This window comes from Notothenia rossii (assembly GCF_949606895.1).
Source record: "Notothenia rossii genome assembly, chromosome: 6".
NCBI lineage: Eukaryota > Metazoa > Chordata > Actinopteri > Perciformes > Nototheniidae > Notothenia > Notothenia rossii.
In genome coordinates this window covers 80192937-80207047 of record NC_136909.1, presented here as the reverse complement: position 1 = coordinate 80207047, position 14111 = coordinate 80192937, and the positions used below count along the sequence as shown (strand labels likewise).

At 40.7% G+C, this 14111-nt stretch overlaps 1 protein-coding gene and 1 long non-coding RNA gene across 2 annotated transcripts; one reads left to right on the top strand and one right to left on the bottom strand.

The window, feature by feature from the left end:
* Nucleotides 1–3042: 3042 nt before the first annotated feature.
* perp (p53 apoptosis effector related to pmp22) lies at nucleotides 3043–12974 on the bottom strand. Its single transcript, XM_079686125.1, has 3 exons — nucleotides 12569–12974; nucleotides 7073–7213; nucleotides 3043–4875 (listed from the first exon to the last, which is right to left on the bottom strand). Exons 1-3 carry the CDS (start codon nucleotides 12771–12773, stop codon nucleotides 4664–4666), a joined length of 558 nt encoding a protein of 185 aa, XP_079542251.1. The 5' UTR covers nucleotides 12774–12974; the 3' UTR covers nucleotides 3043–4663.
* On the top strand, nucleotides 4882–8337 carry LOC307042303. Its single transcript, XR_013809067.1, has 3 exons — nucleotides 4882–6625; nucleotides 7025–7242; nucleotides 7804–8337. It is a non-coding gene; the product is annotated as an uncharacterized lncRNA (long non-coding RNA).
* Nucleotides 12975–14111: the final 1137 nt, after the last annotated feature.

Here is a 14111-nt window from a genome sequence, read left to right as displayed (position 1 = left end):
TCCAACTCGATGCCTTGGTTCTTCTTGGCTGAGTCTTTTTTCTCATCCCTAACCATTTTTAACGATGCCTGTACCTCTTTCATTTCGCTCTGGTATTTCTTGACCAGGTCGTCCTTCTTCTGAGTTACCTCGTTTAACATGGCCTCCACCAAATTAACCCTGGACTCCCAGCTCTCCTGGTTCTGGGCCAGGTCTTTGGAGAACTTATTTTTCTGATTTTCCAAATCGTTTTCCAACTGCTTGATATCCGTCTCCTTGCGTTGGACAAACTGCTCCCAGTTCAGCTGTTTTTCAGCCAGGTCTTTGGAGAACTTCTCCTCCTGCTCTCTCATCTGTTCTTTCAGCTGTTTGACGTCCGTCTCACAGCTCAGGTTATTCTCGGCCAGGCGATCTTTCTCCTTTTCCACCTGCTTTAATTTAGCCTCCACCTGTTTGAACTCAGTCACCAAGTTCAGGGTTTCCTTGGTCATGTCGTTCTTTTCCTGAGTCACCTCATTTAGTGTTGTCTCCATCTGTTGCTTCTCAGTCTCCCAGGTGTGACTCTTATCGGCCAGGTCTTTGGAGAACATTTCCTCTTGCCTTTTCAACTGGTCCTCCATCTGTTGGAATTCTGTCTGCAAGGTCTTGTTTCTACTAGCCTGGTATTTTTTCTTCTTCTCCACCTCTTTCAATTTAATTTCCATCTTTTGCTTCTCACTCTCCCAGGTGAGAGTATTTTCGGGCAGGCTCTTGGTGAACTTTTCCTCGCATTGAAGGAGTTGTTCCTCTCTTCTCTGCAGCAGGTTCAAAGTCACCAGGTTGGCCTCATTGTGTTGGTCTGAGAGCTTCTGTTGCTGTGTCTCATAACATGCCACCGTGTCTTCTAGCTGCTTTTTGTGTTGAAGCTCTGCAGCTTCCATCTTCTCCTCCAGATCGCTGTTTCTACCCTCCAAGATTGTCACACACTCAAGGAGTTCTTCCCCTTTTCTTATCAGCTCCTTCATGGTCTCCCCTTTCCTCATCCTCAGTTTGATGATTTCAGGGTCACACTGCAGGGGAACATCATTGTTCTCACTGTCAGATGTCGCCTGGTCCTTCTCGTCTGAGACATTTCCTTTCTCTGCCTCATGCCTTGCCACAATTTGGTCCATCTGCCTCTTGTGTTGGCATTCTGCATCTTCAATATTCAAATGGAGACGGGAGATTTCTGCCTCATGCTCCATGATGGTGTCAACCAGCTTTTCGTTCTGTTTGTGGAGCCCTGAGTTCCTGTAGTTCAGGAGCTCCTCAAGACGTTTGATCTTGTCTTTTTGTTTGCGCATACTGTGGCAAAATCTCGTCCTCTCCTCCTGAAATGCCCCACGATACTCATCCAGGCCGTTTATCTGGCCATTTCTGCAGTGGATCTGCTTGTAAGCTCGATCTGCTTCTGCTCCATGGTCGAATGGCCTGGGGTTTCCCCTGTTGTTCTGGTGGCTTGTTCTATCCATGGCACCGTCTGTAGACTTGTGTTGTGCGTAGGTAGAATAATCTATTTCTCTTTGGAATAAGTGTTCTGTCTGAAAACTGTGAAGGTTGTGAAGGTCGTCTGAATGCGTCTCACAATTTACAGCTCTGGATTGAAAAGTGACAAGTGAACGCACATGAATGCCCCTTGCAATCTTCCTTCGGACTCCTGTGACATCATTATTATTATGACATCACAGATGTCTTTGATGTTCTATGACGGAACACAATGATCTCATCGCTTCAGTGTGTGAGGATGTCATAAGTGATGTCACTGAAATAGTTTGGTTTAGAATTCTGCTGTTGCCATGGAAACACAAACTCGCAATAATAATAACAAGTTTTAAAAAAAAAACATTTAATTTTTATGGCGCTTTTCCTAGTGCTGTTGCCATGGATACACAAACTCGCCATAAAACACGGTGTCAACGTAACTCAATGGTAAATGGTCGAAAAATCACCAAACTTCAGATGACCGTTAATGGTAGAGCCCTCAACTCGTCTCTGATAACGAGGTAGCCCTCAAGACTACTGAGCCTATTGTGAGTCTTCACCGCACGCCGTAGCCGTGATGTGGCGCCCATTTGGAGGCTCGCTTGATGGCTATGTAATGGAGCTGGACTGTGTGTTGTTGTGTGTAGATCTGATCCAGGTACAGCTGGTGGAGCTGGACTGTGTGTTGTTGTGTGTAGATCTGATCCAGGAGCAGCTGATGAAACTGGGCTGTGTGTTGTGTGTAGGCCTACAGTACATTATTTTCCTTTAGGTTGACAGATGTGTCGCATGCTTGAACATGTTTCTCATACCTTATAGCTAGTTGTTTTCTGCCTTAAAGGAAATGAGATGGACTCGATAACAGCGCAATGAGGAACAGTAGAGTATTCACTTTGGGGTCGATCTTGTTCTCTATTGTCCTCCTTCAACATGTTACCAGTAACCCCCCCCCCCACAGCCTTTCAATAACTTTTCCTTGCTGCCTCACACTGTATTTCTCACCCTCATGTCATTTTCTCTCTCTCACTTTCCCGTCCACTCTTATCTCTCCTCCCCCTTTCACAGAGAAGCCTGAGCTGTCAGGACATGCTGAGCAAAGTGTAATTCTCACACAGGCCCGTCCAAGGGTGTGGCTCTCTGGGTGTGTTTGCATGTCATAATTTACGACTCACATCTGTGGATCAACAATTTCCCTCCATTTGTGTGTGTGTGTCTTGTCTTGACAACCCTATGAGTCTGAGTATAAACAACGAGACAGGATCAGCATTCAGGTTGCAACTTGATTTCTGGCCAACCTTCCTCACATTGTTTTTAAGCAACTCAAAGGTGCATATATATTCCGATCAGATTTGAAACTAAGGTAATGGCTGCTACTAGTCTTAATTAGAGTGGTCTTTAAGAACACTGATAACCTGTATTGCCTACAGCAAATTTGAGACGGGATTGTGAAACATTTGACATATTTTACCTGATCTTTTCTCCTCCTCCTTTAAATGCCTTCTCTTCCTCCCTCTTAAACACTCGACATTTTCCCTGCAGTGTAAACACTTGTCTGAAAATGTATTCGTTTCAAAAGAAAAGTTTTTTATTGCATAAAAATACACAGACTACCAAAAAAGAAACAGTTCGTACTACAGCAGAGGAACAGCCAGGTGATTTTCTGAAGTTAATGAATGCTGAAGACAATCTTTATCGTACATTATATCCCCTATAGTGACTAATAATGTCTTGAAAAAAAGAGACACATGTCGTAAGTAAAAGCTTGTTTGTTTTTACCTTCTCCATGTGTAAACCTAGCACAGTTTGTACTGACTCTCAGTTAAAATGTCTACCAAATCAAAAGATAAAGCACTTTGTTATGCAGTTACATAAAAGTTGTTTTCATTCAACAGTTAAAACTCTTTACTGTGGTAAGAACAATAAAGCTTGGTCTTGTTTGTGCACGGATTTGGTCTTGGCATGAACAGAAATGTAACTGCTGACTGGGATGAAGCGCGAGTGAAACCGGACTGACTAGTTTTAGGGACATTCAGCAACACTGCAGTGAAGAAGCTAAGGCACATGTTAAACACACAGTATGTCAGGAGATTGTTGGTTCAGTGTCTCATCAAACCAGCCGATTGTTAGGAGAAGAATCATTTTTAAACCTTATGAAAACCTTTAGAAAAAACACGATTGGTTATCTTTCAGGGAAAGTCTTGTTTTTGAACTTTGAGGCAATGGGACATAAAAAAGCACTGGAAGTTTTTGAGTTTATATTGCTCCCTTTAAGCCAAATGTTGACACATGTTGTAAATGTGCATGGGAAATTAACTATCAAGATCAATCAAATTATACCTGAATAACATTTTAAAAATATATTAATTTGCTTTCCAGTGTAGAGTGACAGAACGAACGGCAGCCAATTCAATCAAACATCACACGCTGTGTCTCATCAAGTGTATTATTAGTGTTCAGAACACATACAAAGCCAACACAGCAAACCCCCACTCAAACCCTTTTGATAATAAGTAAGAATACAAAACTTTGAGGACAAATAGCAGACAAGAATTAGCAAAAGAAATCCAATAAAAAAAGGTGCAAAAACAAATGCTAAAACTACATTTCCATAGATTACATTCAGCTTCTTACTCCAAGCATTTGCATCCACCTTACACACAACCACATACAGAATAGAGATTAAAGAACTGAAAACTATAACATATTGGACAAAACCAAACCATTTTCCATCCTGTGCAAAATGTAGTCAGAATTTTTCTTCTAGCAAGGTTTTAGGAGTTCTACAATAAACCAGATTAAAGCTATTCTTTACATATAATGACATCCCTTAGGTTAAGTGCACTTGGGTGATCTTGCATTGAGAATTACTAGTAAAAAGTACAGATAAAATTAGGAATGTATCTCACATTAAAATGCAGAATGTTAAATGGTAAAAATATATTTTTATGATGCTGTCTTAATCTAATATAGAGGTCTGTACATTAAAAGGAGATGCAACATCCAATCAAAGTCCACTTCCTGGAAGAATGACCCATTGCCTCTGTTGTTCGAGGAGGGTTTTTCACGAACCAAATCTAACTGAACTGAGCCATCGTGGAGCTTTGGTGAAATGGTACAGGGTAAAAATGTTTCCCTAGCTCGGAGTGGAAATGTCTGTAATCGGGAGGGTGTGCAGGTTGAGTTTTTAAGCGGAGGTATAGAGGTATTTCACTTTCTTCAGGCCTGTGAGCTCGTCCTCGTAGCGCGGCAGGCAGCAGAAGAGGACGGCACATCCGATGCAGAGGATGGTGGCGCCCCAGCCGAATCCGTAGGCCCAGGTGTAGTAATAGTGACCCTCGAAGATCATCTCGTTGAATTTGCATGGGTAGACGATCAGAGCGATGACCTGGAGAATCACTGCAGGGAGAAAAAGAGAGAGGTGGATTTAAAAGAGGTCCTATTAGGCGCCTTCACACCAAGTACTTTTCCCACAAAGGTTCCTGAGAACTACGATTTAGTTGCGTTCACACCAGAAAAGTCCCAGGAACTATATTAGTTCTAGAGAACCTTTTGTACCTCCTTTTCAGTCCCTGCTAGAGAGCAGGGACTTTCGTGGGAGAAAAAGGTTCATTTGTCTGATTGGCTGGGCGGAATGCAAACCACGCCCTGTCAAACTCCCAAAAACGTTTGTGAAGTCGCCATTTTATTATCATTATTATCATTAGCATTAGCCCAGCGCAGAAACGCAGAGAGGCTAACTTATGACAACACAAAATAAAACATGGGAGCGGTGGAGCGGTGGAGATGAGGAGGTGTCGGCGTTCTGGCCGTTTACTCGGACTTAGGGACTGGCTTCAGTAGAAGCTGCTGGGAGTCCCAGCTGCTTCTACTGAAGCCAGTCCCTAAGTCCGGGGACTTCCGGCCGGGGATTTTGGGCGGTAGTATACGCCGTGAAGTTGTTTGCGGCCTGCCAGTAAACCCAAAGCAGAAGAAGAAGAAGTGATGTCAGCAGCTTCAGTTGCCTAATCCTCCCCCAGGAACAAATTTCCGGTGTGAACGCGATCTGTACTTAGTTCATGAGAACTAAAGAGTTCTCATGAACCTTTGTGGGAAAAGTAATTGGTGTGAACTCGCCTATTGTGCTTTTTGCAGTTTTCCCTTTGCCTGTAGTCTGTTATATAGGTTTTTGTGCATGTAAACGGTCTGTAAAGGCTAAAATCCCAAAGTTCAGGCCAGAGGGAGTTTCTCTCCCACCGAAAAAGGCTTTCAGATGAGTGTGTGAGAGTGACATCAACATATCACATTAGGTGAGTCAGAATTAGCAAACAGCGATCAGATCAGTCACTGCACTGCGACTGACTCTCATTATTTCCAAAGAGATATTCTCCAGAAAGGTGCGACACTGATTTGCCCTGTGATGCACTTTCGCTGACAGTAGCCCTAAAACAGCCCTGAAATAAATGCTGGGCAGGCAGTGAGTCAGGAGTGAAACCAAACACAAACTCTTCTATTAATCACAGACGATTCATGTAATCAGAAACCGGTTCAAGGGTAATTCATTCTGCAAGACTCTTACAGGTGCTGATTACATTTGTTTTTATTGAAAAGCTTTATTTGAAAAGTTGACAAATGTATGAGAGAGACCCCCAGACAACTTCAGATTGTATGTATGTTATCAGGGAACTGATAGGAATTAAAGGAACACTTTGTTTTTAGCCCATTTGCTACAAAAACTTGACATTACTGCTCACTATTTTCCAATGCATAACATAGAGGTTTAGACTAATAACGGTACTATCTAATGGACACTCAGTATAAAAGGCAGACACTTAAGGGGAAATAAAGGTTATAAATCGCTGTCTTTGTTGTGGCACTCTTTTGAAATAAAAGGATAGCATTGCACTTTCATCACATAAGCACACATTCATCAAAGTGAGTGTGAAATCATGATCCGGGGTAAGATGAAAGCCCCACAGAGGGATACTGTATTATCCAATTATTATTTTCTAATCTTTCTTTTCCTTTTTCTTCCAAGAGTCAGTTTGTGCCACCTGTTGGAACCAAGTGTCAAGTAGTTACAGCATTAGAAACTAATCCTAAGTACCTTTACCTCCCTCCCAGAGAAGCTGGGAATGAGACCTGCTGTTTCACCTGACAGTGAGAAGCTGTGAGTATCATTGTGTGTGTTTGTTTGTTTGGCTCTCTTCCATGTTGTCAGACTATCTGTGGGCTGAGTCAACAGAACAAACCAGCTGTTCGCATGGAGTCACCAAAACCTCACCCTTTCCTCCTCACTAAAAGACGCCAGATTATGTTTTCCGGGGTTTGGTACAATCAAAGTGTGTATTAAACGTTTAACTTTAAGTACGGAACGTTTTAGTAAAAAAAAGTCTTGTTAACTCATTCTTTAATCAGATATTCACCAATTAAAAACATAATAATGTTGATTTTACACCATGTAATGTAGGTGGACTTCCTAATGCTTGTGTTCAGACAACATGAGACATTTGTGAACGTCTGCCTGTTCTGTCCAATGAAAAAAGGCTTCTATATTCTTCAACTTAAGGTATACGGTATTAGTACCAGGTACCAGGATGTTGGTTGTGTATCTTACCAACAAGGATCAGCATTCCTCCGATGACTGGCAGGAGTGTGACGTTGAGCGTGCAGCACAGAGCCACGCAGGAGATGATGAAGGCGATGATGAGGATGAGGAGGCCGATGATCATCAGAGCAGCCACTGCCATGGCCCAGGCTGGATTATCAACAGAGACAAAGATAAAAGTTAGAGGCATGCTAGTAAACGGAAACCTGGAAAGTCAGTCTTTCAAATTGAAGATGAACACAGACGGACACACTTTTTTAGTTTTAGGTAATTGTCTGCAATAAAATGTTCTGAGTCTCCTTCAGAAATAATAATGTTAAACAATGAGCTTTACAGCATTTTAGAAGCCTTTACTGTTAATATTCTCCAGATATCAACATCTGGCCCCACTGTTTAAATAGTTATGTGTAATATGGATACAAATACAAAATGATTTCTCAGAAAGTATCTGAAATATCTAATATTTTAAATTTGAATAAATGTTGTTTCGGCCTCTCAGATACTGAGATTTTCTGTTTTATGATACTAATCTAAATATGTTTAGTCTATTAAATGTCCATCCCGGTTCCTCAAAGTGCGTATTTTTTTCTATCCGTTCAAAACCCAAACTATTCAACTAGAAAATAAAGAACAGAGATGATGCTGGGGATGCATTACTAAAATAAATGTTGGACTTTTGTGTTCGGTGGGTCTTCATGGTGTTCACACAGCTCTGATGGTTTCTCTCTCACCACTAACAGCGTGAACTCGTCATGAGGGCACATTCCACCGGGCTAGTGAGGTTCGAGCTGACATCAAGAGAGAGAAAGTGGGAGTCAAGCTTTCTGTTTGCGACACATACCGCCTCCGCACCCTTAGCAACACTTTCTCCTGCTTTGTCACTCTGTGAGGTCCGGCAGGCTTTTATAATTACGGGGAACTGATACAGTCTGAGAAAGGCCACTCCCATTAAGCGTGGTTGTAAATCTTTAGACTGAGTCAGTGAACTGCACTCTTTGTACAGTAAGAGACAAATTAAAGATGATGCCACTTTTCATGTTGCATGAGGGTTTTTAGGCCATTACATCATACAAACTGTCACCAATCAACACAAATGAAGATAATCTCAACATGTTTTTGTGCAACAGCCAAGCCCCGTGTGACTGTCGACATGCAGTTACACCACGGACACTGGATCAGCCAACACCCTGAATTATTCACAAAGCTAAGTGTTCAGGTGAAGTAATGTCCAACCTGCCTTATTAGTATTTCTCTCAATATGCACACACACACACACACACACACACACCAGACCAGTAGGACTGGTTCCATTTTCTCCCCAAAGAATAAACACTGTCATGATAAAACAAAGTTAATCTGGGATTCTGTGGACGAGAACAATCAGACCATGAGTAAACTAAAGCAAAGCCATGCAACAACACACACAATCTGTTTACAATTTAAAAAACTGCGACCTACAGTACGGTTTGTTTTAAGTATCCCTCTTCAAGATTACATTGAAACATGTGGATAGTATCAGCTACCCTACAAAACATGAATGCTATATAATAGTTCTAAAAAACTATATTGGAGAATGTGAAATAATACCTGACTGAAGATTAAGTGTGACTATTTCTGTTTAAAGCATAAAGTTGATGTTTGCGGAAAATGCTGCACCTCATAATCTTAGCATACCAGCATTCTGTGGTTTTGTGACGCTGTGTGATAATAAATCATCTGCGGTGTGGTGCATTCAAACATTTCTGGATTCTGTCAATCTTTACCATGGTTGGTGAATCAATGGTAAAGAATGTTTGGGCTTATTAATTAGAGGCTGTGTTTGAGCAACAGATGAACCCAGGGTTGATTCCCCGAGTTGTCTAAACAAAGACAGGAAGGAGAGCAACTTCCCTGCCTTTAGAAAATATAATGAAACAAAAAGCATATTATATCAGCATGGCGTTGTGTTTGGTCCTCTGCTCAGTGTTTGTTTCTGTTTTAAGCAGGGAATGTTCTGTATTTAATGTGAACATGTCACAATCACTTCTACTTAATTCCCCTCCAGCTGTTCAACATATTTTTTCCTCGTCTTAACAAAACCAAACAGATTAGGCTGCCCCCCTCCTACACAGGAACATGTTCTTAACTGCAGCTTTACCAAAAAGCCTCCAATGAAGTCACTCACACACACTCTCCATAGCTCATTACATAACGCCTCAGCCATGTCAGATTTGTTTTTCCTACAGCTGGGAAGCTTTTCTCTCTTTTGATGTTTACACTTTCAGCCCTGGTCTTACAGTCAAGAACAATGAACATCAAACCTTGTAAATAAGACTTTCACACAGGCAGCAGGGATCAAATTAACAACCTGGCTTTTACTTGAAAATATTTTAAATAGAGATCTTCCCAGCAGCTCTTGGTGCTTTGTTTCACATTCATACTATTGATACACCTTGGTTGGTCAAGAAATAGAAAACGGTGACTGGAAGTGGTAGAGGTGATAAAAAGTGAGTGACTACCCAATCATGTAGGAGCAGGCCATATGGATATAATCTCCTTTGGTACTCAGCAGCTGCTAGGGTCAGGTTTAATCACAATGTGATTGGCAACTATATTTATATTCCATAAATCTCTGAGTGTATTTTACAGAATAAAAAATATCCAACATTCTCTGGTTTCAGCGTTTCAAATGTGAAGATTTGCACTTTGGTTGTCATTCATAATAATGAACTGAATATCTTTGGGATTTAATCATGAATCACTTTTTTTAACAATTGATAGGTAAAATAACCCGAAAACAAATGGATAATGAAAATAATGGTTATCTGCATGTTTTGTAATTACCCATCTGGGTATAAATGTGTTGTTAGATATAGTCCATTTAAAGGAAATTCATATAAAAAGTTGTTAATGGATAAAATACTCAAACTACAATGTCTGTTTTTTGCTAAGCAGCCAATATAAATCAAGGGGCTTCATTTATTGCACACAAAAATGATATACAATTAATAAAATATTGCTTTAAAGCTGTCAAATTGATATTGTTGTCTAGGCCTTTCTGACAGCGGACCTCATTGTTATCATCTGTATTTTTCCTACTGTGCCAGGTCAAACGTTGGCCCTTCCACTGATTCCAATGAAACCTGTGATTGTCTACATTTCTTATTCTGATGGCGTGCCCAAACATGAAATAAATGTTTGGGCCTGTTGTTCATACAGAAGCTGCAGTTCCTTTGAATGCGAGATGCGATACAGGGAGCGGCCTAAACTACATGACAGGAAACAGTTTGTTCCAATGCCAGTATTCACTACGTCACACACATGTACTGTAAAAATAATTTGTATTCCTCAGTTTTCTGTTCACGAAGAAAGCCCCACAATAATTTAGACTTGAGCTGTGACCCAAGAATGAAAATGTATCCAACCAGAAGTTTTTAGGCAGCTGGGATCGTGTTTTGTTTTTGTTTCAGTCCTGCTGATATCCGGCAAAAACAGCAGGAGTAGACAGTTCAGACAAAGAACAAAACTTGGTCTAAAACTTTAAACGTGACCAGGAAATGTCTAGAATATACTTTTTACATTGGGTAAATTAAATAAAGGAAAGTTTTAGCCCCTTCAGTTTTACACTTGTTGTTTCAGAAATTCACCCATACCAAAAATGTCCCTCCATGAACCATTGTTAAAATATTAAACAAGATACAGCGACCAACAAAGGTCACAGAGGATTTTAGGTAAACAAAAACAATTACTTCTGTAATCTTCTTATAAATTATATAGATCGAGTGAACAATGGATCCGAGCTGTAATTAATGTTTTCTCTCACAGGTATTCCTCTTTTGAAGTTATAAAAATATCCTTGAGCTGAAGGACACAAGATTCAATTTCTTGTTATGTCCTATCGTGTAACGACAAAAGAAGCTAATTCTCACTTTTTGATCGACCAGATGTAACACATGAGAGTTGAACAAAGGCCTTGAGGATTTGACAGGTTAGCAGTCAAAACAATGCAGTTGTATCAAGGATTCATAAAAAGTGTCATTATTAAATGTGAGAAAAAGTCAGTATGTCTCAAATAAATGCTTTCACATTATCAGCCTGCGTCTAAAAGGAACATGTATATGTTTTACGGATCAGAATATGGAGTTGCATTCCATTAGCCCCGCTAGCTGACTCCCACAGAGTCTGATAAGAGCAACAATACAGTCTTTGTGGGAGTGTGCGGGTGTGGAATAACACAAATACAACCTGAGGAGCGGAGAGTGGGAGAACAAGAGAGTCTGCTCTGTTCACACTTCACAGTTATTGTTCAAAATAGTTTTAGAGTGTGTGTGCCTTTTGTCAGACTCTGCAGTGATAGGAAATCTCATTAACAGTTTTTCTATAAATAGCCATTTGTGATAACCGGTCTGACAGACAGACATCCTACAAACTGCTTATTATCAGCTTCTCAGGCGTGTAGGTCACAAAGTATTTCAAATGTTTTGTGAGTTAGTGGTTTTGGAACTTTTCCCCCAGCAAATGTAATATTAAGATTATTATCTGTGAGCAGTGTTATGTATAGATAACGTCTAAGGTTGTTTATTATTGTAGGTGGTATTAGCTGTAGTGATGATGGCACACATATCTTTATTTTCTTGCCTGTAGAAATAAAAGTTTTAATATAAGAAATAAAGAACACTTCCTATATATGAATTCATCTCTGCCTGGGAATGCCCTGCAAGTTTCATACGACTTAATCCAGTGTGTTATTGAATAATTTGATAGGCCACCGGCTCCAATGAAATCATTGTGTATTACAAAGATTAAAGAAGACATTTCCAGCCAGAGGTAGGTTCAAAAGAAGCCGCAGGTTATAGAGCTGCTATGATCATGTTACAATTGGTTCTTCGGGGTTGCATTTATGGGACTCATTTCATGTAAAGAACTTACAGACATGTTCAGACAGGTATCAAATACAAAAAAAGTGTAAAGAAAATCTTAGAAATGCAACAAGTTTCTGTTTGTTTGGTGTAATTACATTTTTCCACCTAGTGCTCTGAGGTAGTTCCTCTTTTAAAAGGTTAGTTTGGTTACTTTTGTTTACTTGTTGAAAATATTGATGTTAAAGTCATGTAAAGAACATTTAAACACTTATTTTTAAATTAACTACCATTCAAAGTTGACTTGAGAAGATTATATTGGGGCTTTTTGCTTTATAAAGCACCAGAATGAAACCTCCCTATTGTACTATTTACCCAGTCAGGTAATGAATATTTTAAAGCAAGTGAGACCAAAGTTCAGTCTGTCTTAGTGAGATTGTTGTAGGCCTCAGCCCTCCCCCCTCAGTTTTTGGTTGTAGTCAGAGGTCGAGTCCTTCAAGTTACAATACGTGAATGTTGAATTTGACACCACAGCGACAAAAACACAGAACCATATCACATTACTGGCTCTATTAACGCATTCAACCGCTTTATTTCTCAACCTCTGCTCGTCTTATGTTCAGCAGGAACTACGTTACGTTTTCATGTTGTGTAAACAGACACTTACGGAACTCCATGAGCGTCTTGCACTCCCAGGTGTCTTTCCTGCCTCGGCACTGCTCCCACATATTGGCGTAGTGGGTCTTGGCGTCTTCATCCTCGACCCATCCAGAGGTAGCGGCGATGGCGATAATGTCAAAAATAATGGCAAAGAGCAGCAGCAGGGGCACGATCCACCTGCATCGAGGGTAGGCAATCCCGCAGCGAAACATGACCGGCGATCAGTGTGTGAGGAGCGGCGTAGAGAAGGGAGATCTGTCGGGGAGTGCGGTACAGTCCGTGCGTTTTGGATATAAAGGGTCCTGTGCGTCCCGTGCGTAAATGAGACTCAGTAGGTGTGGTGGGGATACCAGATAAAAATGCCCCACCCGAGTGTGTCATGCAACCTGTTTTGGGCTTGGCTTGTCTGACTCTGAAAGCTGAAATTGGCCCATCCCCATTCACTGTGTCATATTTCACCCGAAAAAAAAGCCTGTTTGACCTGAATGCTGCTTCCCAATATTTATTTTATATTTAAAGTCTAAACTTGGTCAGGAGGATATGGATGATATAGTGAGTGGGCCGGGTGGGTAAAGGTTTAAAAGAAGACAAATAAAAAAGATGGTGAGATGATGCAGTACTTAAAGTAACTACAAGGTGGCAGCACAGCTCACTAACCAAGAATGAAACAACATAAATAATGAATTTCTCCAGTTATCAATAAAACAGACAATAATAAAATGAAATCAATATTTAAAATATGTGGATCCTGGCTTAAGCTTGCCTAAGTTAAATACTACATGGTTCTTAGATCTTTTGGAGTCTGTGTTGGAAGACATTTGAATAAATACTCATTGCATACTAATGTAGTTTTAGAAATAAATATACTAATGAAGCTCAGCGCAAGTTCAGGCAGGAAGACCTATCACTTCGTATTGCACGTCATGGCAATACTCACTCCCTTCACTAAATGATAGGGAGCGCCCCTCAAGCTAACCTATCACTTCCCTCCATTCACAAGCCTAATCATCGCACCTGTTAATCCCTCTATATATGCTCTCCCCTTTTCCATCAACTGTCTTCCAGGTGTCAACGCGCAACCCTCCTCCACCCCTTCGCCTCCTGCTTCCAACTCAGGGCCAAGCTCAACCTTCTCCCCTTCCAACCGGACCTAACCACTTATCACCACCACCAGTGTCTAGACCCGGGGAGGGGTTAATCGGAAACGGTTCTTCCCTTCCCGAATGACATCCTACCAAACCTGGGCCAACACCATTTCATTCACTTGTTATAAACTGTCATCATTATGTTTCATTTATATAATGTGACCCGATAATAAACATGTATTTCATACATCACGTCTCTCCTGATTGAACTTACATTTGTGTCTTGTAGGACACTTGGCGTAGGCTTAAAGATGTATTTTGGTTATTTATTTGTTGATGATACATAGATAGTGTTATGTTGCTTATTGGCACCTGGACCACTGCATTAAAGCTGTCTGTACATTGTGGCCCCGAATAAAAACACGTTTGGGCATGAACTAAACTTAACACGAACAAATTAGAGGG

Coding starts and splice junctions, on each gene's coding strand:
- perp (XM_079686125.1), bottom strand. CDS start 12,773: ATGTTTCGCTGCGGGATTGCCTACCCTCGATGCAGGTGGATCGTGCCC. Junction 7,214..12,568: donor CAAGACGCTCATGGAGTTCC/GTAAGTGTCTGT, acceptor TTGATAATCCAG/CCTGGGCCATGGCAGTGGCT. Junction 4,876..7,072: donor AGGAATGCTGATCCTTGTTG/GTAAGATACACA, acceptor TTCTCCCTGCAG/TGATTCTCCAGGTCATCGCT.